Genomic DNA, 25386 nt, shown 5'->3' with positions numbered 1-25386 from the left:
TATGGTGGGACCAACTGATGATGTTACCAACAGCAAATTCAAAGAATTTATCTTGAAAGCTAGTAAGGCCCTACATGCCAACTAAGAAATATTATTCAAGGTTTAGGCCTAAACGGATGTCAGATGAACTAATGAGACATGTGCCAGAGAAGAAAAATGCATGGGATACATATAAATTAATGGGTGACATGGAAGCCTATAATAGATATAAGCTGGTCTGTAACCAAGTCACAAAGGAGATTAGGCAGGCAAAGGCAGATTATGAGAAATCCTTGGCACAGGATGCAAAGAAAATCAACAGAGTTCTTTACCTATGTAAACTCTAGAAGGAAAGGGATGAATCATATTGGTCCACTGGATATTGATGGTTCAACAGTTGATGATCCTGCTCAGGTGGCTGACAAACTAAATGAGTATTTTGCATCTACATTCACCCATGAGGAGTTATTCAGGGAGGGGAATGCCAGAGGTGAGTTAAACTCTGGCAGTGAGCTGGATGATTTTGTAATAACTGAGAGGAAAGTGGAGGAGAAATTGTTGTGGATAAACATAAAAAAGGCACCTGGGGTGGACGGGATCTATTCAGTTATATTAAAGGAGGCAGCAAAGGAAGTAAGCAAACCCTTAGCCATAATTCTTTGGACTCAGGGGAGGTACCCATGGACTGGAGATGTGCAAATGTGACCCCAATTCACAAAGGAGGATCAAAGGGCAACACAAGTAATTATAGACCTGTTAGTTTAACTCCTGTTCCAGGAAAATTAATGGAGGCACTGGTTAAAGAAGCACTGCAGGATCATCTACACAAGGTGATAGATCATCTACTCAAGGCGGTAGATGACTTTCATCAATCGGTGAAATACCACTACTTTGCTTATTGGTGGCTTGAAGTGGTGAAACCCATGTTTAGTCTCTAGAGCAAAGTTTCCGGCATCCCCCCATACTTCTCCTTCAACTCATGCACGGTACCAAGTACTATAGGTTTTGATACCTTTCATGTTTGGGGTTTTCATAAAAAAAAACAAAAAAAAAAACAAAAAAAAAAAACAAGACTTCAGTTATAGCTCGGACACAGCATGGTTTTGTTAAGGGGAAGTCTTCCCTGACCGATTTGATTGGATACTATGATGTGGTCACAAAGGAACTGGATGCAGGGAATAATTTTGATATCATATATTTGGATCTTAGAAAGGCTTTTGATACTGTTGCACATGGAAGACTGCTGCACAAATTGGAGCAGTGTGGCATTGGAGGCAAACTGCTGCTATGGATAAAGGGATGGTTGAGGGGGAGAAGGCAGAGTGGTAATCAATGGACACTGCTCATCGTGGACTAATGTTATTAGTGGAGTCCATCAAGGTTCAGTATTGGATCCATTGTTGTTTTCTGTATTTATAAATGATATTGATGATCGTATATCAAGCTTAATGTCCAAGTTTGCAGATGATACAAAGGTTGGCAGGGTTGTGAAGGACACTAATAACAGTAAGCTGCTGCAACAGGATCTAGAAAAGTAGAGCAGATGGGCTGAGAGGTGGCAAATGAAGTTTAACATTGACAAATGTAAAGTACTACATATGGGAAGCAGCAACCCAGAGTGACGTATCAACTCTGTGGTACTACACTGACAGTGGTAGAGAATGAAAAGGACCTGGGGGGTAATTGTGCAGGCAGATATGAAGTTTTCTGAGCGGTGCAGACGGCCTGCAAGAGTAGCTCATGGTGTCTTGTCAATGATATACAGGAATTTTTCTAGCAGGGATAAGGAGGAGATCATCTCCTTGGATAAGGCAATGGTGAGGCCACACCTTCACATTTTGTAAAGTAATTTTCTGGAGATAGCTGAGTGGATGAAACTTCTCTTATGGAATAAACTGAACCTATATTTCAAAGTTACTAGTAGTGGGAAAAGTTAGCTTGCAAGTTCAATGAATAATGTAGTTTCTACAATAAGAAAGATGTTCCGGACAAGAGGTGTATTTTTAACAAGATGGTACACCAACCTACTCTTACACAAGTGTCTGTGCCTATCTAGATAGTGAATTTCCTGAAAAGTTGATAGGTGAGTGCTGAATATCCTCCAAGATCTCTAGCCTTTACACCTCTGAAATTTTTCGTGGTGGGGGGAAGGAACCTAAAACACTGTCAAATTTGTGAGAGAAAAGATAACAAGAACCCTATAAAATTGTAGTTGACATGTTGAGCTTCTGACAGAAGATGTTTCTGTTTGAGTACCAGGGTGAGACTTTTTGACCATATGCCTAACCTTTACTATGTAGTAAATTTCCACATATATGCTGATTACGTAGCAAATTTGGGTTTATGTTTACTCAATAAAACTCTGGAGCTACAGCTTTCATTTCTAGAAGGCTGGCATAGCTGGGCAGTCAAATGTAAAGGTACTGTAGTATATGCATTCAAGTTTAACATGGTTCAAACCCATGTGACTGAAAATGCAGTGCTCTTATTGTATTCCCTCTATCTTGCAAATTCTCCTGATCCTACATTGCTATCCAAAAGTATAAACAGAAAATTTATTTATTTTTTTATTTATTATCTCAATGTACATTCTTGATATATAATTCTAATCACCTTGTATATCAATTAGTAAGCAATGAGTTATGAGATGCAGGTTAATGACATGAAAAGAAAATCTTTCCATTTAAAAATGGGCTTATCTAAGTGCAATGTTATAGTTCAAACTCCTCACTAAGAAAGCATCCCCCCAACTCTCCTATTCTACAATAATTCCTAACAGAATTAAGAAAGGCCATATAATCTGATGAATAACCAAATGATAACAAATTAGAGTGGGACAATGAATTGCAAAACACACAGTACATTGGATTTCATATTACTTCTGCAGACTGGTGTTAGCCAGAGATCCCTAAGTGACAACTAAATGAAGATACAACCTAATGTCACTCAAAGATGGTTGTACTTGAAAGGATAGATATTTCCTTATCCAAAGTCTAATAATATTCAAAAAGCACCTACAACTGTGCATTTAAGTTGTACTTTCAAAGACTGTTGCATGACAGGAGAATTTATTATCATAAATTATTGTATCAATAATTTTGGAGGCATCCCAATAGAAATACATTCTCTCTGCTTTGAACTTTCCAGAAGAGGATGAACTTGGGAACCTTTAATTTTAGTATTAGAAAACAGCAGCATGCTCTCCTGGCAGTGATTTTGGAATCACTAAATCTATTGCAACTAAAAAAAATACATGGTTTTATTGTTCTCATTACTATTCATTGTCTTGGGGTTTTTTTTGTCTAACATTGCTCATTTCTATTCTGTAGTATCATTTTCAATTAGGTAATACAGGTAGAATTTATACAAGCTTTACATTTCAATAAGTAATTATTAAATTAAATAAAGGAATTATATATGCAATCCATAATAATTTAAGGCAAGAAGCTCTCATGCTATGGAAAATGTATATAACTATACAGTTAGTGTAAGTATTCCAGGCTTTTATCAAAGTGAACTGGTAAATCCCTGATTTTGGGATTTACCAGTTCATACATACATATTCCAGAATTGCTTTTTTAATATTATTATTATTAGTAGTAGTAGCATATGATGGAAGAAACCAAGCTTATAAAACATCAGCCAAAAAAAAAAAAAAAAAATCCAGTTGTGATAATTATATCATTTCATATAACTTTTAAGAATAAGTCAGTCTTCACTTCAGTACTATGATCAAAAGTTTGACCAGTGTTGCAGTGCACTGTAAACCAAGCAACTGTGTCACCAGATAAGCTAGGATTTTGGCAAAATGCATATTACTTAGGTTTATTTGTTAGGTGCAGTTTTTATTATATTATTTAGTTTCAAATTGAAATTTAAAAATTCAGGACTATACAATTTTGTAGTGTATGATTTAGAAAGTTGAATAAATGAACTCTTGACTTATTCAGTAAATAGATCACACTTGTCATCAAATTCAATATACATAGCTGTGCTGTCTTCATCAAGAAGACATGTCCAATGGCTTCATTTGAACAATTAAGATTGCCATCAAAAAATGAAATGATGTCTGCTTCTAATGTTGTCAGCAAAAACAGTTATATGCAGGTCCACAAACAGAAGAATTAGCATATGGTGCAAGAAATCACCCACTTTGTTTTCACAAATCTTGCTGCCCTTTTCTGTACTCATTCCAGCAACTCTACATACTTCCTAAAATGAAGCCTCCAGGCCTATATGCAGTATTCAATTAAAATACACTTTGCTGCATATATTAACATGTAACTCTACAGTTCTCTGAGTGCTAAAAATAATTTCACTTTTTTAATAAATTTATGTATTATGTTTGTTGTTTGTTTGTTATTTGGTTTTTTAGGAGCATTAGCAACTAAGGCCATATTGCTCCGGGAATATGCGGTGGTCATTCCCTGACCTTTCCGCATCCTCCATATTTGGTGGTGACGAGCTCGAACCCCGGTCTAATCAAGAAGCGTGTGCTGCGCACTGCTGCTCCTTCCCACCTGGCTACGGAGGCGCATATATATTATGTAACTAAAACAGCAAGAAGCATTTTTTAAATACATTTTAATTTTAATGTGCTATTGAAGAAGTACCAAATTATAAAACTTTTTTAATATTCCAATTAGATTGTACAGGAAATCTTACATACTGCACTTAAAGTACCGTATTTCCCCATGTATAAGACGCACCTTAATTTTGGGTCCCAAAATTTGAAAAAAAAAATGTATTACATAAAGTTATTGAACTTAAGTTTTATTCATCATAAAATTCATTCAACTCATTACTGTCAAAACTCCCATCCATTAGCTTGTCCTCATCTGTGTCTGATGACTGACGAATCACTGTCTTCATATATTGCCTCGTCCTCATTTCCATCTATGGCATTTGAAATGCCACACTTCTTAAATGACTTGATAATGATCTCAAGCTTGATATTATCCCAGGATCTTTTCACCCAGGTACAAACTTCTCCTATAGTTGGTTTCTTCACACTTCCTGCTGGTGTCAAATTGTCCACAGAAGACTTAATCCATTGGTTCCATTTGTCTCTCATGTCAGCTTTGAAGGGTTTGTTAATGCTGACATCAAGTGGTTGGAGCTGGGATGTCAAGGTATGATGGTAAGTTTTGTTTTTTGCTCTGCAGCAATCGCCTTTGTATTTTTTGTTATGTGTGCCCTGAACTGATCAAGCACCAATAGGGCAGGTTTGGGTAAGAGCCCACCTGGTCTCCTGCTCCAAACTCTCTCAAACCAGATCTTCATCCCATCCTGATCCATCCAACCCTTGTCATGAACATGGACAATCACTCCTCGAGGAATGTCTTCTTTTGGCATTGTTTTCCATTTGAAAATCAGCATAGGAGGCAGCTTGGTTCCGTCGGCACAACAAGCTAGAACAACTGTATAATGGTTCTTTTCATGTCCACTTGTTTTCACAGTTACAGTTTTCACCCCCTTCTTATCAACAGTTCTGTTACTTGGGACATCAAATTGAAGGGGTACTTCGTCCATATTTGCAATCTGTCCCAACTCAAACTGACGTGTCTTCCGACATTGAATGACAAAATGATGAAATTCAAGGACCTTCTGCTCATAGCTTTCAGGCATCTTTTGGGCAAGTCTAGTGCATGTACGCATGCTTAGTCCATTCTGTTTCATGAACCTGAAGCACCAATTGTGTCCTCCTTTGAAATCAATAACTTCTTTTACATCAGCAATTCTTCTTGCCTTATGGACACAGGAATTCCAATTGCCCTTTGCTCCTCAATCCATATCTTCAATTCCCTCTCTAAATTCGGCCATTTTGCTGACTTGCCTCTAATGGCCTTCTTCTGCTGTGGTGTTTTCAGTACGGTTTCTTCTTCCCGTAGCCAGTCTCAGATTGTTTTCTTAGTTGGAGGAGGACCAAACTTACGTTCAGCAGCACGATTTCCATTCACTTTTGCAAACTGGATCACTTTTAACTTGAATTCAGCACTGTACGAAAATCTTTTCTGAGCCATTTCTGGGCAGAACATGGCAAAATATAACCTAATATACCGGTAACAAGTGTGAAACAATGAGCGCAAAGACAACAAGCACGAAAAAGAAGGAAATGCAAGTAAAAAAAAAATCTACAACCACTGTATAAGACGCACCCAGTTTTTAGACCCCAAATTTTTCGAAAAAAGGTGCGTCTTATACATGGGGAAATACGGTAAGTGCAGTATGTAAGATTACTGCTAGGTGGACAACCTAACGTGCACAGTTTATTTTACTGCATTGCTAGAATAACACATTAAACCTAAATCACACCACCATTCTCTAGTAGAAAGCAGTTACTGATTCCTGGTAAAGTTGCAAGATTATAGCTTTGTGGAGGAATAAAATTTAACTGTAAAAACTTCTATGCAGCCTATATAATATAATGTGCTTTAAGATTTTTGAGTTAAGGAAAAACTAAACTTTAACACAAAGACATTCTATAATGAATTCACTAAAACTAAAAGTGATTATTAGAAAACAAATTATACATTTCTTAAAATAAAAGAGTACTAAACAAGCAAGAGTACTTGTATTTTAATGAAAATTTGCCAGAATGTAATTCAAATAAAGTGATTTTCAAAAATACAAAAAAAAATTTTTTGTAAATGTTGTTTTCAAGAAAAGTTACTTGAAATATTTCCAAAAAAAAAAAAAAAAAAAAAATACTACTGTTACTAAACAAATAAAGGATATACTGAAAAGCAGTAACATATTTAGATAAATTCGCTGTCCCAAATGAGGAACTGCTTGCCAATAGCAAAGTGAAGACTGTGCCGTTTTCCAAGGTCATTTCCTCTTAATCTTCAAAAATAATGTAAATGTTGGAATAATGTCAGATATTTTGAAAGTTCCTAGAAAAGGGTACAAAGAGATGAAAAAAGATCTTGCTGTTCAATAATTAAATGGTTGACATGAAAGTGCTAACAAGAAACATAACTGGCATTTCTCCCAGCCAATACAAGCTCAGTAGTCAAGCCTTTGGGATCACGGGATCATCAAAAACCTGATAACCCTTTAAAGCTAAGACATGAAAAAGATTATCAACAATGTAAATGGAAGTGATGATGGTAAGAAATGTAGTGGAGAAACAGCTAAAAAATAAACCTGCTGGATGTGCTTTAATTTACTGGAAAGAGATGTGATTAAATGTATCAAAAAGGCTAGTTTTTTTTCCCAACATGAAAAAGATGATCAAGGCGTTGTCAAAGTGATGAACAGAGTATAGATACAGAGACTGGTGCAAATATGAACTGTCACTAAGCCAGTTAGCAGAGAATGATATTGCTGCTCATAGAAAACAAAACTTAACAACCAAGTCGTAAAAGAATAGGCTCTGTAAACATTAAAGAGCTTGGAACTAAGAGAAAAAAAAAAAAAAATCAGTTTTTATAGTAATACAATGGAGAAGTTAACTTGATTGTCCAGGATAAAAGATGACATATCACATCAAGAAAATTGGGCTTTAGTCAAACATTCTTTTCAAGGATTAATCTTATTTTTGTTATTGAGTGTTTTTTTTTTATTATGTTTCTATTTTCAAGTTTTTATTTTATTTTAAAAATATTTGCTTCATTTATATGTTATAGAAGTATAACTTTTTTTCCCCCCATTTTGATCAATTCCATAATATTGGCTATGGAAAATTTTTTAATAATAATGAGAAATCATTTTCCTTTTTACTAACCTTATGTACATTTTTTTTGTTCTTTTAAGTTTTCTTAAAATGTAACTTTACATATTCTTACAATATTTAACATAACTATCTGTTATTTCTTAAGCAAAATGAGTTGCCTTTTAATTGAATTAGCTAGTAATAGATTCAAATTATATTTGAAAATAATTCCAATAAGAGGAATACACTGTATTTGAATGCCATCTTAGATTTCAAAAGGTTCAAATAAGTAAAGTTTTCCTGTAGTATTAAGAGTGCACAGTTGTGAAGGGTGGTTGTTTCCAAGATTATAAAAGTTCTGGAATTTAATTTTTTTAAAGTATAAAATATATACGTTATTCAGTTAAAATAGTAATAATATATATATATATATATATATATATATATATGCAGTAGTTTCTTTTATTTTTTCTATTTTATTAACTTTCACAATATATATTTTTTTAATTCCATAAACTTCAATATTATAATCCTGTCTTATTTTACTCTTCCAGTAGTCAATAGTTCATGAAACCCACTAAGTCAGCAAATCCTAAATGTATGTGCAAAACTGTAAAAAGCTTTTAATTCAAAATCAGATCATGATTTTTTCCTTAAATCATGATGGTCAAATTGCTAAAATAACCATTTAGATATTATGTAGAATCTGAAGGCAGGCAAGAAGGTGGCAGTGCTCCAGAGATAGAAGAAACCATGAGGACATTTAAGTAATCCTTAACAGAAATGATAAGAGAAAAAGCTGTATACCAATGAAATGCTAAATTAAAAAATGCAAAGCTCTAGATAAAGGAAATTAATTTGTAACAAAATAATGCTGCATACTTTCCCCAACATAGCAGTATATTGCTGAGAAGAAACAAATATGAATTGGGCTATCATAACATAAGTCAAAGATTACAATTATGAATCTGTTACCCTCCCGGTGGGTATGCCAATAAAGTCGTACCAGGATAAGTGCACTGATGCACTGCACTCAATATTCAATTTTTTATATAAGAAAAGGCAGGAAATAGTTTAAAATGGTGCAATTTATAATTATATTCATCATTCTAAAACTATAAACAGTTTTGTTATTCAAAAAAATTGTTTCCTGATTACTTCATTTTCAATGCAGAGATACAGCAAGAGAAATCAAAACCAAAACTACTGAAATAATACACTTGCAATTTGTATCTCAACATGGAAAGACCAAATTTTTTTTTCTATGGCAATACTTCTCCAGTATAAGAATTATTTAATGCTGTAGATTGAATTTGAACATAATTCTAATAGATATTTAAATATTAAAATTTAATTTGTTCTGGATTCACCAGGTTAATAATATGAAATAAATTAACATAATTTAAAAGATTTGTCATAATGTGTTAATCAGAAAAAAAAGTGACTGCACTGAAGGACAAATTAACTTAGTATGCAAAGAAATAAATCATGGTATCATTAAGCAATTTAAATACAAATCAATTAAATTATCATAGAAAAATTATTAGAAGAAAAGCAAAGTGATCGTGATTACATAACTTTTCACTTTTGTGACACATTAAACCATCTAACAACAATTTATGTTGACTTTTCTGTTTCTTTCATAATGTAGGTGCACCGAGTATTTAAACATAAGCATTAATTTTGGTATTGGCATTTTTGTATAGTTGAGGTTTGGAAGGAACTGTACATTTTGAGTTCATGATACTTTCATGATAGTGCAATCTAGGGACATTTAGAAAGAAATGGCAACCTGAAGGACATACAACATGATTTTATTAAGGGAAAATCATGTTTAATTAATATAGTAAACTATTTTGACACAATTACTCATGAGTTGGACGAAGGGAACAATTTCAACATAGTTTATTTGGATTTTAGCAAAGAATTTAACTCAGTCCCTCATGAGAGTTTACTGTATAAGCTGGAACATGTTGAGATTACTGGAAAGATTCTAAAATGGAATGCACAGTGGCTGCAGGGCAGGTGGCAGAGGATTGTGATCAATGGATATTCTTCTGATTGCTGTAATGTCAGAAGTGGAGTGCTCCAAGGATTGGTTTTTGGACCACTGTTGTTTCTGATTTTCATAAATGACACTAATGAAGGGATAAAGAGTATGATGTCAAAATTTGCAGATGATATGAAGATTGGGAGTCATTAATGACTAGCACCTAGCAGCACTCCTTTAGGATGACTCAAACAGGTTTCCAGAATGGTCAGCAAAGTGCAAGGTCTTACATGTGGGGAATAGCAACCCAAAAATAAATTATACACTTGTATTTTGGAGTTTTACTGTTTTTAATTCAACTCCACCAAGTTTATAAATTATACACTTGGTGGGGTTGAAGGAAGAGAGGGATCTGGGAGTTATGATATGGGCAGACATTAAGTTTTCTGAGCAATGTAAACAGGTGGCAAGAAAACACCAGTGTCTTATCAATGATTTATCAAATATTAGCCTGTAGAGACAGGAAGGTCATATTCCCATTGTATAAGGTAATTGTAAGAATACATTTGGAATATTGTCCAAGTATAGAGACTTCATATAAAAAAAAGACATTGAGCTCTTGAAAGGGTCCAAAGATGGGCAACTTGCATGGTAAGATTGGAAAATGGGTGACCATACAAGGAAAGACTGGGCTACAGAGCTAGGCAACCAGGCACCTTAGAGGGGACCTGATTGGGGTTTAAGGCTCTGAGAGGAGTTAGTAAAATGAATGAAAGTATTTTTCACTGTTATAAAGAATTCCAGAATGAGGGGCCATAAATTCAAATTACAGGGGAAGAGGTTTAGAGTAAATTGTAGGAAGTTTTCTTTTAGACAGCAAGTTGTTGACTACTGTATCAAGTTGCTTATCTCTGCAGGTAGTTGAGGCTGACAGTTTGAAGAAATTCAAAGGTCAACTAGACAGCTACCTACATGAGGAGGGGAGGGAAGTGCATAATTTGTATTTTCTTATCTAACCAGTCCAATTTTTTTTTTGGCCAGGGCAGCAAAAGCCTGTGGCTTCCTTGCATTACATGACTATGCTAATGCTAATACTACTTTCAAATATATACAATATTTATTTTTCATTATTTTTTATTCTTAAAAAGTAGATCAAACAAGATCCTAGGTAGCAATAAGTTTTTCAGTACATAAGAAACATATTTTGGAATGCCTATGTGTGGCCAAGCAAAGGCATCAGCACCTCATTTCTATTCCGGAAGAACTGAACAAGAATTGAAGAATGGCTACATAGTAGTCACAAGTCTATACCTCCTTTCATGTGGTGACTGCTATGTTTTTCTATGGCAGACATTTCTGTGTGTAAGAAGACTAAACTGAAGAAATGTTAGAGATGCCTAACTAAACCATCGTGTATTGCCTCAGTGTCACATGCAAGTCTTGCCAAATATCAGTCCACTTTTTTTAGAAGAGACTTGAAGTGAAAGACTTATCTAGTGAACAGGATAGTGACTGTAATTATAATAAAGTACAATCAAGAAAATTGCCACATCTCTCTAATCAGCAAGAATTATAGGACTCCAACAGCACATAAAATCCAATGCATAGCTTTTAATACCTCATTTAAGAGAATAGAAGTTAGTGGAACTTAGCTGCAAGACATACTTAAAGGAAGAAGAGGCATTTCACTTTTGCACCTTTTTAAAGAGTTGTTCATTATTTGTACTACTGTTCAGTTATGAATGTTACTTTCAAAGAAGTTGTAATTCATCACAATCTACTGAGTCGTATCATTGACAACTCAAGGTTGTTTTGTTCCATAATGGGAATAAATTTCTATTAATTCATATATCTTACTCAGTACTAGGGCTTAGAGGGGAACAGGTATTCTGTGTGTTATCAGACACTCAGTCTAAAACACTGATGGATCCAATATCTTTCTATTACAGAAGATTTAAGAGAAGTCTGGTTGGCCTGTCTCCCTAAAATCCACTCATGCACACCTTCTCGATGGCAAGCCCTGTTAACCACGTGTAGAGAACTACTCTACATGTTCATTGCCACCTAAGTGGCAACGAACGTGTAGAGTGGTTCTCTTCAAGATGCCTGGTCAGCGTGAAGAGGAAAAGACCAAACCCTCCAGCATATGACAGCATGATGAAACAAATGGCCCTCAGTCCCCAGCGGCTTTCACTCCCCCTCTTACAGCAGTGAGAGGATCAGAGTGGAAGCAGAGGGTGCTAAGAATCTCTGGGTATGACAAGGCTGCCATGCACGGAAACTGAACTTGGCCTGTTACAACGTAAGATCGCTCATCAGTGAAGACAAGATATTAGAGCTGGAAAAGGAACTAGAAAATGTGAATTGGAATATTATTGGTTTGGTTGAAACAAGTAGAAGAACTGAATCACTTATAAGTTTATCAAGTGGAAATCTGCTGTATACCAATGGAAACAGTGAAAGGAGCGAAGATGGAGTTGGGTTTCTGGTCCATACAGATATAAAAAACAACATTTTGGAATTCAAAAGTACATCATCAAGGGAGCCAAGACTAATACTCAAGATTTCTAAGAGGTATAAGCTAAAAGTTATGATTTATGCACAAAAATCTAGCCATGATGATGAAGAGGTTGAAGAAATGTACACCGAAATTGAGAGTCTTCTAAATGAACAGAAAACCCATTACACTATTATTATGGGGGACTTCAATGCTAAGGTTGGAAAAAGACAAAACAGTGCAGAAAGGGGAACTATAGGAAATTTTGGAATTGGTGAAAGAAATGAAAGAGGTGAAGACTTGTGGAATTTGCAGAATCTCAAGGATTGTCAATAATGAACACTTTTTTTCAAGAAAAGGGTGAACAGAAAGTGGGCATGGAAGAGTCAAAATGGATTAACAACTAATGAAATCTACTTCATCCTCATTAACAGAAGATATATCATGGATGTTAGTGTCCTGAACAAGGTAAATGTTGAACAATGTTGGAAGTGATCACAGAATGGTACGATGCACACTTGATATAGATGTAAGAAAAGAAAGAACTTGACTCAAGTAAATAATACGAAGGTCTTTGAGATAACAGAAGAGGAGAAAAAAACAGTATGTACTGGAACTTAACAGGTTTGAGCTTCTGCAGACTGCTCAGGACCAAGATATCAACGAGGAATATTACAACTTTCTGAAAGTGATAAAGCCCAAGAAACCTATAGGGAAACAGAAATCCAAAGAAGAAAAAATTAGTCAAGAAACACTTGTCATGATGAACCAAAGATGACAAATGAAGAAAAACACTGACAGGGAGAAAATTGAGTATACTGAGTTATGCAAAGCCATTAGAAAGAGACTCAGAGAGGACATAAGATTTAACATAAGAAAAGTAGAACAAACATTAAGGGAAAACAAAGGACTTAAATCAGCAGCCATAAGCAGTAATACAGAAACACAAATGATACTGCAACTGAAGAATAGCAATGGTATACTTATAAATAGCAGAGAAGGCATAATTCAAATAGCAGAAGGCTACTATACAGAATTATACAAGGAGCGAGGGAATGATGCCAGCAGTGGGGAAGATGGATCGCAAATTAGCAACACATACGGCATACCCGATATTCTTCCTGATGAGGTAGAACTTGCAGTGAAGAAAATGAAGCATCAGAAAGCCCTCAGGGGGAAGATGAAGTTACTGTAGAGTTGTTAAAATTGGGAGGAAGAGACATGACACAAAAACTGGCAAGGCTCTTTCACAAAATGCATTAGAAAAGGTGTGATGCCTAAGCAGTGGAATAATGTAATCATAGTTTTGCTGCATAAGAAAGGAGATAAATCAGAAATCGGAAATTATAGACCAATTAGCTTGTTATCCCACATCTAAAGTTGTTCACAAGGGTAATTACTAACAGATTAGAAAGAATACTTGATGAGAATCAACCGAAAGAAAAAGCTGGCTTTAGGACAGGATTCTCAACTACGGATCACCTTCACATAATATCAAGCTAATGGAGAAAGCAAATGAATATAAAACACCATTATGCCTGGCATTTGTGGATTATGAAAAGGCATTTGACTCCATACAGTATAAGGCAATGTTTCGGGCACTGGAAAGACATATATTATGATTTTGAAGAAAATATGAGAACGCTACCTCCTTTATTAGACTAGACAAAGACAATATCTCCGAAGCTGTTTACTGCTGCCCTTGAGGAAGCTTTCAGAAGATTAGACTGGTCGCAGAAAGGAGTCAATGTGAATGGAAAGTACCTAAACCATTTACAATTTGCAGATGACATTGTGGTCATAAGCCACAATCACAAAGAATTAGAGGAAAATCTTAATCAGTTATGCACAGTTATTAAGGATTTTGGACTAAAGATGAATATGGCTAAAACAAAAGTAATGATCAACAAGTATGCCACAGAAAGGGACAAAGATTGAAGGAGCAGTAATTGAAAAGGTGGAGTCATACACTTATCTGGGACAAGTTATTAGCTGTAATAATGATAAATGGCTGGAAGTCAAGAGAAGAATAAATTTTGGATGGATAGCATTCAGGAAATATAGTCGCATACTAAAGAGCAATATCCCAGTTTGTCTGAAACGTAAAATAATGAACCAATGTATACTCCCCACCATGACTTATGGAAGTGAAACTTGGGCACTCACCAAAAGAATGGAAGAGAAACTGAGAACTACACAGCGAAGAATGAAACAAATTATATTGGGAATAAGACCGTTAGATAAGAAGAGAAACACATGGATTAGGCAGCAAAATCAAGTAAAGGACATTCTTATCAAAACTAAAGAACTAAAATGGTCTTGGGTAGGACACATAGAATGGACTAAGAAAATAACAGAATGGTACCCAAGAGGAGCTAGAAGAAAACCTGGAAGACAATGGCGGAGATGGAGAGATGAAATTCATGAGTTTGTGGGTAGTAAATGGATGGCCATTGCACAAAAAAAAAAGGAACTGGAAAGTTGCTGGAGAGGCCTTCATACTGTAGTGGATTGAAAGTGGCTGATGATGATAATGATGAAGACTGAAAAGATGAAGCATTTGTTAGAGAATGTTAACTACAAAAGTTACAAATGGAATGTCTGTGAGGAGGGATTTCAAGGTGTTGAATTCTTTCTTAGTTTGCAAGGTGATGATTACATTAAATATCATCACATCCTCTATGTATGGGAAAGCAGAGCCTAAGCCATTAATACAGTTAGGCACACCTACTCTATTCCAGCATTTATTATTATTACTTTTGGGGGGGGGGTAAAAAAGGAAGGAATGGTTCAAAAATTGTGACCAATAATTTATATAGGTTAAAATATATGACAACATAGTTATAATATCCTGTTTCCAGAATTACTGTTATCTCATATTATATTAGAACTGGAGACTAAATAATTTTGTAATAACTCAGAGGAAAATGGAAGAGAAACTGTTGGAGACAAAGTGAATAAGGTAAATGGGACTAACAGAATCTGTCCAATTACATTAAATGAAACAAACAAAGAGGTAAGCAAACCTTAGCCATAATTATGATAGAATCCTTGGATTCAGGGGAGGTTATTACAGACTGGAGATGTGAAAATCTCTCCCAATTCACAAAGGGGAGGGGATCAAAGTAATTACAAACCTCTAAGATTGACTTCCGTTCCAGGGATAATAATAGAGCCAATGATTAAAGAAGTAATGTAGGATCATCTTGATAGGAATGTAATTATGAAATAATCACAATACAGCTTTGTTAAGAGGAGATTTTGTGTGACCAATCTGATCAGCCATTATTATGTAGTAACAAAGGAACTGGATGCAAAAAAATAATTTTGACATCATATACTCAGATTTCAGTAAACTTTTGATACTCCTCAACATGAAAGGCTGCTGTACAAATTGGAGCAGTGTGGTATTTGGGGAAAGTTATTTCTGTGGTTAAAGGGATAGTTCAGTGGAAGAAGACAGAGTGGTTATTAAATGGCACTGTTCTTCTTGGATTAATGTTATTAATGGAGTCACTTAGGGTTCAGTGCTGGACCCCTTACTGTTTTCAATATTTATTAATGATAATGATGAAGGTATATGAAGTTTATTTCAAAGTTTTCTAGTGATACAAAGGTTAGTCAGGTGGTTAATGACAGTAATCAAGGTATGCTACTGCAACAAGACATAGTGAATTTAGGCAGAGGGCTGAGAACTGGTAATTGAGGCTTAACACTGAAAAATGCAAAGTACTACATATGGTTAATAGTAATCAAAGAATAACATAACCTATTGGATGGAACCACATTCAGGTTTTTTTTTTAAGCACATCAGCAATTTAAACTATATAGCACCACTGTGTATTACATTTGAATAAGTATGTAAATAATGTATGGAATAGTAGTAATGTCTAGGGATTATATGAAATTGACAAAAATTAAATAGGAATCCCTCTTTCACAGAATATTTTTACAGCAGAACGTCAGTTATCCGGAATAATTTGAAAGGCTGATTTTCTTCTTTTTTTTTTTTTTTTTTTTAATTAATGGTAATATTTGAGACAAATGTTTATTATGCTACGAGGGTGTTTCTGTGTTTTTTTATGTCATATATCTGGTGAAATGTTGGATCAGGACTAATGGGTTTTCTTGGAGACCATGAGTGACAGAGTTTAGTCATTTGCTTCCATGAAGCCAATTTTCCATTACATATTTTGTGCTCTTCATTTTGTATTATATATTTGTATTAGTTTACCTCCAGATTCAGTAAGAATCATATCTGCCTAAAACTGAGATTTTTTATTTTTCTCAGTTTTTTTTTTTTACGGTAAAATGTCAATGAAAAGAAACAGCACTGAAATGGGCAGAAAACCAGAAGAATGCAATATAATCAAATTGATATTAAGAAATTTGAAAGATTTTGCAGAAAAAAAAATTTACAACAAATGAAACAAAAAACGATTGAATATTGTTTAAAAAAATTACTTTAAATTTTTTTCCACATAAAATTTGCAGTAAAATACCTATCCGAACATACATACTGTAAATGCCCGAATTTTTAATTAGATAAATTCGTTTTTTTCATGCTATTTAAAGTCTTTTTCTTTTACTTTATACATTATAACAGAATTTATTTAATTTTACCTTCCATTCGATTTTCCAGAAAATCCGGAAGAGGTCTGACTAATTATTCCGGATAACTGACGCTCTACTGTATTTTATTTCTTTGTATCTTTATTTTATTTATTTCTTAAAAATGCATATAAAAATATTTGTCTAAATTTACATACTATAACATACTAAAAATGTTATACCTGGGAGAAGATGTTTATTATGCTAAGCTATCATATATTTCTTATGGGAATGTGTATTCTTTGACAATGATTAGGCACCTATATCAGATATGTTTAGAGGGTTAACCAGGGCTATCAAACCTTGCACAAACCTTTGCCACTCCGCAGCTGGCATGGTCTACAGTATCATACCTCATAATCAGATTATTTATAGCCTTAAATATTTTTGCACTGAAAAGTATAGTGCAGCATTCTGAGTTTGGTCTACAATTCAGCTGTTTACTTTCTAACTATTGATTACATATCACGGGTTGTTTGATATTTAATTATTTTTTTTTTATATTTAATTTTCCTTGATAGGAAAGGGATCAACCTCTCAGACTCCCAAGCACTAGCTAATTTACTCTTCGGTTTAACTCCCAAGGCAGGAGGAATGAATAATGCTAGTTCACAGAAATAATGTGTGAGTCTGAGAGTAGGTATCATAAGGTACAGAATGCTATACTGAACCATATACTGAAGGAACAACTTGAAAAAAGTTCTTCAAATAGGCCTCTGAAGTTGGAAAAGTTATGATCCATACTAACTGTAATGGAATATACCAACCAAAATTTTATTAAAATAAATTAAAATAAAATAAAACAAAACAGGTAAAATTTTATGTAAAAATAAAATACACTGCCAACTGTAGAGTTAAAAGCAATAAAAATATAGATAGAATTAAAATACACACAAAATATTACTTGTAAAAGAATAAGAGAAGTTTACCTCAATATGATATGGCATCAACATAGAATACACATAATATGATATCAATGTAGAATGCATTGAGCATCACAGCTCTGGTTTATACTAACAAAATATTAAGAATTAAAAGAAATAAAACAACACAGCAGCTTTCAAAGGAGACTGCCTTCTTTATCAACAGTGGAGCTTTACTCTCACGGCACATCCTTAATTAACATCAGCAGGATCACAGCTCATGGCTCATGTAGAGGATAATCCCATGCTCTTACAGTAACACATGTGGTGAGCTGTGATCCTGCTGATGTTATTTAAGGCTGTGCAATGACATTAAAGCTTCACTGTTGATAAAGGAGGTGGTCACCATTGAAAGCTACGGTGTGGTTTTATCACTTTTAATCTGTAATATTTTATGTATATTTTAATTTTATGTATTTTAATTCTATTTATAGTGCTTTTAACTCTACAGTTATCAGCGTATTTTATTTTTACATAAAATTTTATCCCGTTTTATTTTTGTTTTATTTTAATAAGTTTTGGTCAGATACGATTGGTGTATTCCATTGCAGTTAGTATGAGAGAATGTAAAAAATAGACACTTTTCAAATTCAGTCTTTTCAAAATCTATGCTTTAATTGTATTCAACATTCTGAGTATAATAAAGACAGCACAATATAAAATCATTTTAAAAGTAAACTGAATAGTGACCACTGATAAACAGTAACAAAAGAAGAAAAAAAGGAAAAGATGATGAGCAATTCAACTCTTCTATCAAAGCTAATTACAAATGGATATAAAGGCATTGTGTAATTTCAGTCCACTTGTAAATCTTTTAAAACTACAGGAATTCCTCCTATTTTTCTAATAAGTTAAGGCACAACTGTTTATTCATCCCTGCATGAGCAAAGATAATCAACACAAGAATTTCTTGAAATATGTGAATTGGATATTAAAATTATTAGACATTTAGCTGCTATTCTCCAGCTTTCTTCATTTTTCCCCCCCACATTTGTTTAATACGAAGTTATAATATGGTATGAACTATTCCAGCCCATAGTGAGCATCTAAGATGTAATACAGAATGGAAATGAATCAAGCAAAAATTAAATCAGATGCCAAAACTTCTGGATATACAGATCTTTAGCTAATTTTTGGGATCATCAGTGGTCTTAATGGATTCAGTCTGGAAATAAGTTACACAGAACAAAAAGATCATTGAAACAGAAAATTTCAGGACAGGAAGAAGCTAATCTGAAGAAAGAGTACATATAAGGGAATGGGCTAGATAACAACTGTTATTATGGTATAGTAGATTATCTTTTAATCATCTTAAATTTCATATATCAGAAACGGTCTGTTATTATTTGGGGATTTTTAACTCATTTAAAATCAAAATAAACTTGCTGAGTGAGGCTTGCCCATTACTGGCTATTTTCCAACAATAATGACATTATTGCTAAAATCTGGATTTTAGAGGGTTATTATTACAAACTCATTTGAGAATACATTCCTTTTATGAGTCTAATAAGAATTAGAATATGAAGGTAACAGAGATGGTATCTATGCAGACCTGTCAACTTTTAGACACTGGAAAAATTTTAATACAGTTCAGCTTTTGGCTGGAAAAAACTGAAAAACACAAAACGTTTCTCAAAATGTATTTTAATAAGAACTGAAATGTACATTTCAGTACTTTTTGATATAATTAATTCAGAAATGTACATTTCTGAATTAATTATATCAAAAGAAAAATTAAAACAATAGAAATAGGAAACATAGATAACTCAGTTGTTACATGCTCCTAAAATTAATCCACGTCAAGAAACTAACATTATTACAGCATCCACATATACTAGTTCAGTTTAATATAGCTGCATTTGAAAAGCAAGATTTTTTTGTGTTGTATCATGTCTGTAACCAGCATGCATTCTATGGTCAGTTTGCATGTTTTATTGGATGAATAATCTGACTGGGGGATGCAATGCTTCATTGAGACAGACTAATTCACCCATGGTGTGAAAAAAGCTCCCATTAATTTCTCCCATCTTGACTTAGGATTCAAACACAGTCCTTTATCCACATGGTGCAGAAGGATAGCAATTGTAACCACCGTGCTACCTGAAAGAGCAGAGCATTAAGTGGCAAGGAACACTCTAAATGAAAAATAAATATAATGTTTTCTCCACCTACAAAATGGAATGTTTCTAGCACACAGCAGTGTTTGGTATGCTATTCAATTGAAGAAAACAATACTCACAGAAAAGTAATCAATCCTCGGGCAAGCAGAATGTTTCCAAAAATAGTTTTTTAAAAGAAAATAATGAGAACTAAACATTTACAAGTAAACAATGTTGCACTAAACCCAGTGGCGTAGCTACCATGTAGGAAGGCAAGGCAATTGCCTCCGGGCCCGGGCTGTTTAGGGGCCCGGCGTCTTTGGCTAATTTTATTTAATTATTTTTTATATTAATTTGTGACCTCCTTAGTTATGTTTGTGTGTGGAAAACAAATAGGAAAGGTATTTAACAGAAAATCAAGTAAATTCATCTACTGGAAGCCACACTGGAAAAACTTGTGTAAAACTGATAAGACTGCAATGCACATTTGATCAAAAAAAAAAAAAAAAAGTTTGCTTTATTGTAATTGTTTTTAGGGAACAATATCGGAACAGCAGTTTCCTTGGATATATATTTGATTTTTTTCACCGATCATTTTGTATGTATTTCTGTTGATCTTAATCTGTAATTAGCTATTGGGTTTTATTTTACAATAATAAAAAATAGGGTTTGATTTAAATTTGATATTTATTTTTTAATACATCATTTATATAGTACCTTCAAAAATGTATTCATTATATTTATTACAGTGTCTACAGAAGCAGAGGAGGAATTATGATGGTTTCAATTTTTTTTAATCTTCTCGTGTTTATATTTTTTTACTCCTGTTTTTGCAAATTTCATTACTTAAGTAGGGGCCTGAATGTGTTCTTTGCCTCCGGGTCCAAAAAAGGGTAGCTACGCCACTGACTAAACCTGATGCTGCTATGTCAAAAAAGAAAAAACCATAAGCATATACTTAACACACTCTTGATGCTCTGTGTTAATCACTGTTAGGAAGCTCTGTCTAACAGTGATTTTTGAAATCCATATTGATAAATGAAATATGAAGAATGTGTGTGAAATGTAAAAAAAAAAAATAATAATAATAAATAAATATACTAATGTCACTAAAATCCAGAAACAAAGAAAACTTGCCAGAAATTAGAATATACAGGTGAATACCATACATCTTCTGGCAAAACTGGAAACGGTAAGATCTGTTTATGTATTTTATAAACTAATTTTTAATTTGGTATGCGTGAGCTAAAACAACTGATCTGAGAATACTTCTATTATTCATTACAACTGCCAAAATGGCTGCTTAATCAATTAGTGCACTAATCAATTACTGCTCATATCAATTCATGTACTTGTTCATATATTTGTTTGTTTCATTATTGCAAATACTTTGCATACAATAACCAAATTTATTTACCTTTAATTATGTAAAATAAGACTAGTGATGGCAGATAAGCAAAGCACCTCTAGTGATGGCAGATCAGCAAAGCACCATTACATACAATTCAATAAAAAAGTGGAATTTGAGAAACTTAAGGTAATATCAGTGAAGAATTTATGCAAATTTTACATGTTAAAATAAATTACTGTGAGCATGTTTTAATAAATAATGTAATTAAAAACAAACCATAGGTGCAGTTAAAGTTCAGCATTTGTTTATTTTTTTAAATTCAAAATAAAAGTAAATAACAAAAACATGCGACTAAAAAATTGTTTTAATATAGCACAGACTACTTAACTTTTTGTGTTCCAACATACATCCTTAACTGTATTTACTATAAAAGTGATTAACTGTAAACTCCTCTGACCTAGTGGACCGGAGCATAAACAGAATTATCAAAACCTCTCAATTAATAAAGTGCTAAAAATATGAGGACTATAAAAATGTAATCTCAACACAGCTGTGTATAAAATCAAGTTGAAATCATTCGCATGGTGTGCAAGTAGCAACACTAGTGTTGACTGTGCCAGACATATTTCATGACAACAGAAAGTCATGTACTAGTTTAGTGAAGCCATGATTGATAAGTACATTATAGAAAATTGCAAAGTTTGAGGAATGACTGTATACTGAAATCAGTAACCTAAGAAAGTAATATTACGGATTGTTGATATGGTTTGTATGAAGCATGTGAAGCCAATGCTACGGTGGTCATAGTCCACAGAGCAGACCATGTTCTGGTCAACCTACCATTGATGCACAGTAAGTCCTTGCACTTCTGTTGGGCACCACAGAGATGTGCAAGACTATCATTCTGGTTCCTCATCATTTGACTTTTGTAGAAGTGCACCTACAATGATGCAACATACACAATGGAGATTCATTTTTGTGCCAGTTGTTGCATGCAGCCATGTGGCTGCTAACATTATGAACCTTCTGGATGAAATTCAGAAACACTCCAGCATCTATTATATTCCCGTGACAAGTCCCTATGACTGACTTCTTTCCCAAGAAGAAATTTCCTGTAGTGTTTCTTCACCCACAGAAATTACTTACAAACATCTAGAAATGCTGGTTTGCAATGGCATTCATCACCTCCTACATGTGTGGGAAAACATACATGGGAACTGAAGGAACATACATTCGAACAAACAGTTCCTTCCTGTAATTACTATATTTATCCTATTTTTTCCTCACAATCAAGATAGTTGTCCTCTGTGGCAGCTTAGTTGGCAATGATAAAGCTTCTTCTTTATCTTCGCCTTCTTCCCACATTTATATGGGGTCAGCACTGATACAGCACTATCTGCTAATTGTTTGGAGCAGACTGGATTTGATTCCTGTCAATGACTGAAGGAATTTCTAAGGTCCTCTTCAACTGAGGCTGTATTAAGCTAATATCAGGTAGAGGGAGGTTCTCCCATGAATTATTCTGGATTTTTCATCCTGCACAACATGCAAGTGGCCCATGGATGCACACTTCTACAGACGAATACATAAGGATATGAGTGACAAACTCTAGTGCTGTTAAAATAATAATAATCTAGATAGTTATTCTATGGAAATTATCACCTACATTATTATGTATAACAATGAACTCAATTAATACTTTATGCAAGCTAAAGAAGTGTATTTATAGCGCTATCACACTGAAGTGGTCAATTAATGTTTTTGGTTTAATTTATTCCTAAAAAAGTAATAATTCCCCCCCCCATCCTATCCTCTTCTTTCAATTTCATACATAGGCATCTTTACACAAAACACATATGTACATATATTCAGTATAAAACTAATTCAATTCCTTTCTGGACAAGCATTTAAAATATTTTGTATGATCAAATTACGATCATGTCTTTACCAATTAATTGTAATCTAAACCTATTTTAAAATGCCTAAGACAAAAAGCATATAAGCACATTTCAGATGATTAATTTTAATCAAAGGACAATCAGGAAAAAATCATTTAAAATAGTTACTTCTCTTGAGAATACACCAAATTAAAATTCAGTAAAAAAAAAAAAAAAAAAAAAAACATCAGTTACTCTACACTCAAAGCTCAGTACATGTATAACTGCGACTGCATTTGTACATTATCACAGTAGTAGGAAGGAGTGAATTAACCATATGTATATATTTATACATATGCAAAGGAAAATAAATCCCTTAAATGACAAACCTATATTGTCAGAAGCTGTACAAAAGAAGTGCAGAGAGAAGTATTCAAAAAAAGGAAGAAAAATAAGTGTGTGCACAAGTGTGTATGTACATGTGTGCATGTGCATAAGCTGACAAATTCATTGGATATGTTGAAAACCAGGAAGTCTTGATCTAAAGTTGCATATCTATTATACTATCATAAAGTTTCTGCACTATCTTAAACAAAAGGAACTGTCTACATTTAAAATATAAAACTGCCATACTGCCAAGTGAAGCAAATGCAATGCTTTACAAAAATTATTTGAAAAATTTTAACCTAGTTAGAGATAGTAACCTACACAACATTTCTTGAGAATACTTAAAATAAATAGGCTATACAAGACTAGATCGAATTATACGTTTATGTGCATGAGAATTTAATGTAGCACAAGTTTCAGAAGAAAAACTACAGCTACTAGGTGCAGCCTGTATAGTATCTCCAAAAATCACTTCCCTTTCCCGAACAAACCGATCCCACCAGTCACTGCCATCTGGTGTAACACAGATTCTAACATCATCAAAACTCACAGTACAATTTTCAGGATGACTTAAAGTTACAGATATGTGTGGAATATTTTCCTTTTTCTTTTGAATATCATCTTGCCTCTCATCATAATTACACCCAGTACCATCCCAGAATGTAACACCACCTTTTTTGTTTTTCCTTGCTCCTTCACATGCTTCAGGATTCTTAACTGTCAAAAGAATGCCTTGTTTTACTTGCAAACCACAATTAAAAGAGGCAGGTAGGCTCCAACTACTCCCGCTTCCTTCCCCTAATCTGAGAGGTAAACACTGACCTGATAGACCTAAGTAACCAAGGCAACCATGCTCCTGACGTTGCATCATCTCTTCCTGTTGCTGAAGAAAGGCTTCCAAGTTTACACCCCTTGCACATGATGGTTGTGAAAGGAAACGTTGAGGTATACGGGATAAAGGATCTTGTTCAATACCTCCACCAAATCCGAGAGCAAGCAAAATTTCTTCGGGGTCTTCACGACGGGCTTCAAGCAAAGATTCAACACTGTAAAATGAGAGAATTTGATATGATAATAAATAACAGTTAACTTTAGTAATAATTTCATTTGTTAATAGTAACAATAAATAGCAAAGATAGTTTATCCCTTTATAGTTAACCAATAATTAGTATACATAATGTACCAAAACAATTACCTTTAAAAACAAAAAATCAGTTATTGAGGAATATTAAATGTATTAATTAGCAGTTAACTTTACTAGAAGTATGGAACATTTTTAACTGCCAATAAGTACAGCAGTGGTCAATTAGGCCACATATGTAATTTAGTAATGTTTCATATTCTTGTCCTTCAATTAAGTTAGTAATATAAATTCATAAAAAAAAAAAAAAAAAAAAAAAACACTTTACTATACTCTCAATATCAATAAACTCAATATAATTATTAAAAAAAAAAAACACACTTGTTCCTATTTCTAATTAAACTTTATGAATTATTACATAAAGGAGTAAAATTAATTTAGACAGAAATTTTTTTATAAGTAGAAGCACAAATTGCTACACATGGGTTTGATATTTGTTATAATATTACTAAATTTGCCCTTGCATTTGATACTGTTACTGTTTTGTACCAATCCCTGACTTTGATTTCCATAATCTTGATGGAGTAGCATCTTGTTTAGTTCTATGAAAGTTTTTTTAAGCTCTTCAACAATTTGCAAAAATTTTCTTGGAGAAATTTGAATTTGTAATTGTGTGATAAAGAATCCATACATTTATGGCAGCTTAGCCATAAATGTATGGTATTCAATACATTATAAAAAACTTGTAAGAGTCATTTACAACTCGCTTTGACTGAATATTTCCTTATCACCTGATCAGCTATATCCAGGTCATATTTTGTTAAATTATAAAGCTTTACATAAAATAAGGTGTATCTACACTGATATTATATAATTATAAAGCTTTACAATGTCAGGTGTTTTTTTTTTTTTTTTTTTTGTCATCTGACACTGA

General features: G+C 33.7%; 1 protein-coding gene across 1 annotated transcript in view; it reads right to left on the bottom strand.

Annotated features, from left to right (window-relative positions):
* The window catches only part of olf186-M (Ki-ras-induced actin-interacting protein-IP3R-interacting domain olf186-M), a 159413-nt gene that overhangs the window by 28288 nt on the left and 105739 nt on the right, over positions 1-25386 (bottom strand). The window contains exon 7 of the mRNA XM_090387893.1: positions 24194-24417. Within this exon, the coding sequence (XP_090244019.1) occupies positions 24194-24417 (224 nt within the window). The remainder of the gene's footprint in view (positions 1-24193; positions 24418-25386) is intronic.

Source organism: Mastigoproctus giganteus, chromosome 13 (genome assembly GCF_048544385.1).
Source record: "Mastigoproctus giganteus isolate SK-2022 chromosome 13, ASM4854438v1, whole genome shotgun sequence".
Taxonomy (NCBI): Eukaryota; Metazoa; Arthropoda; class Arachnida; order Uropygi; family Thelyphonidae; genus Mastigoproctus; species Mastigoproctus giganteus.
This window is presented reverse-complemented; position numbering and strand designations above follow the sequence as displayed.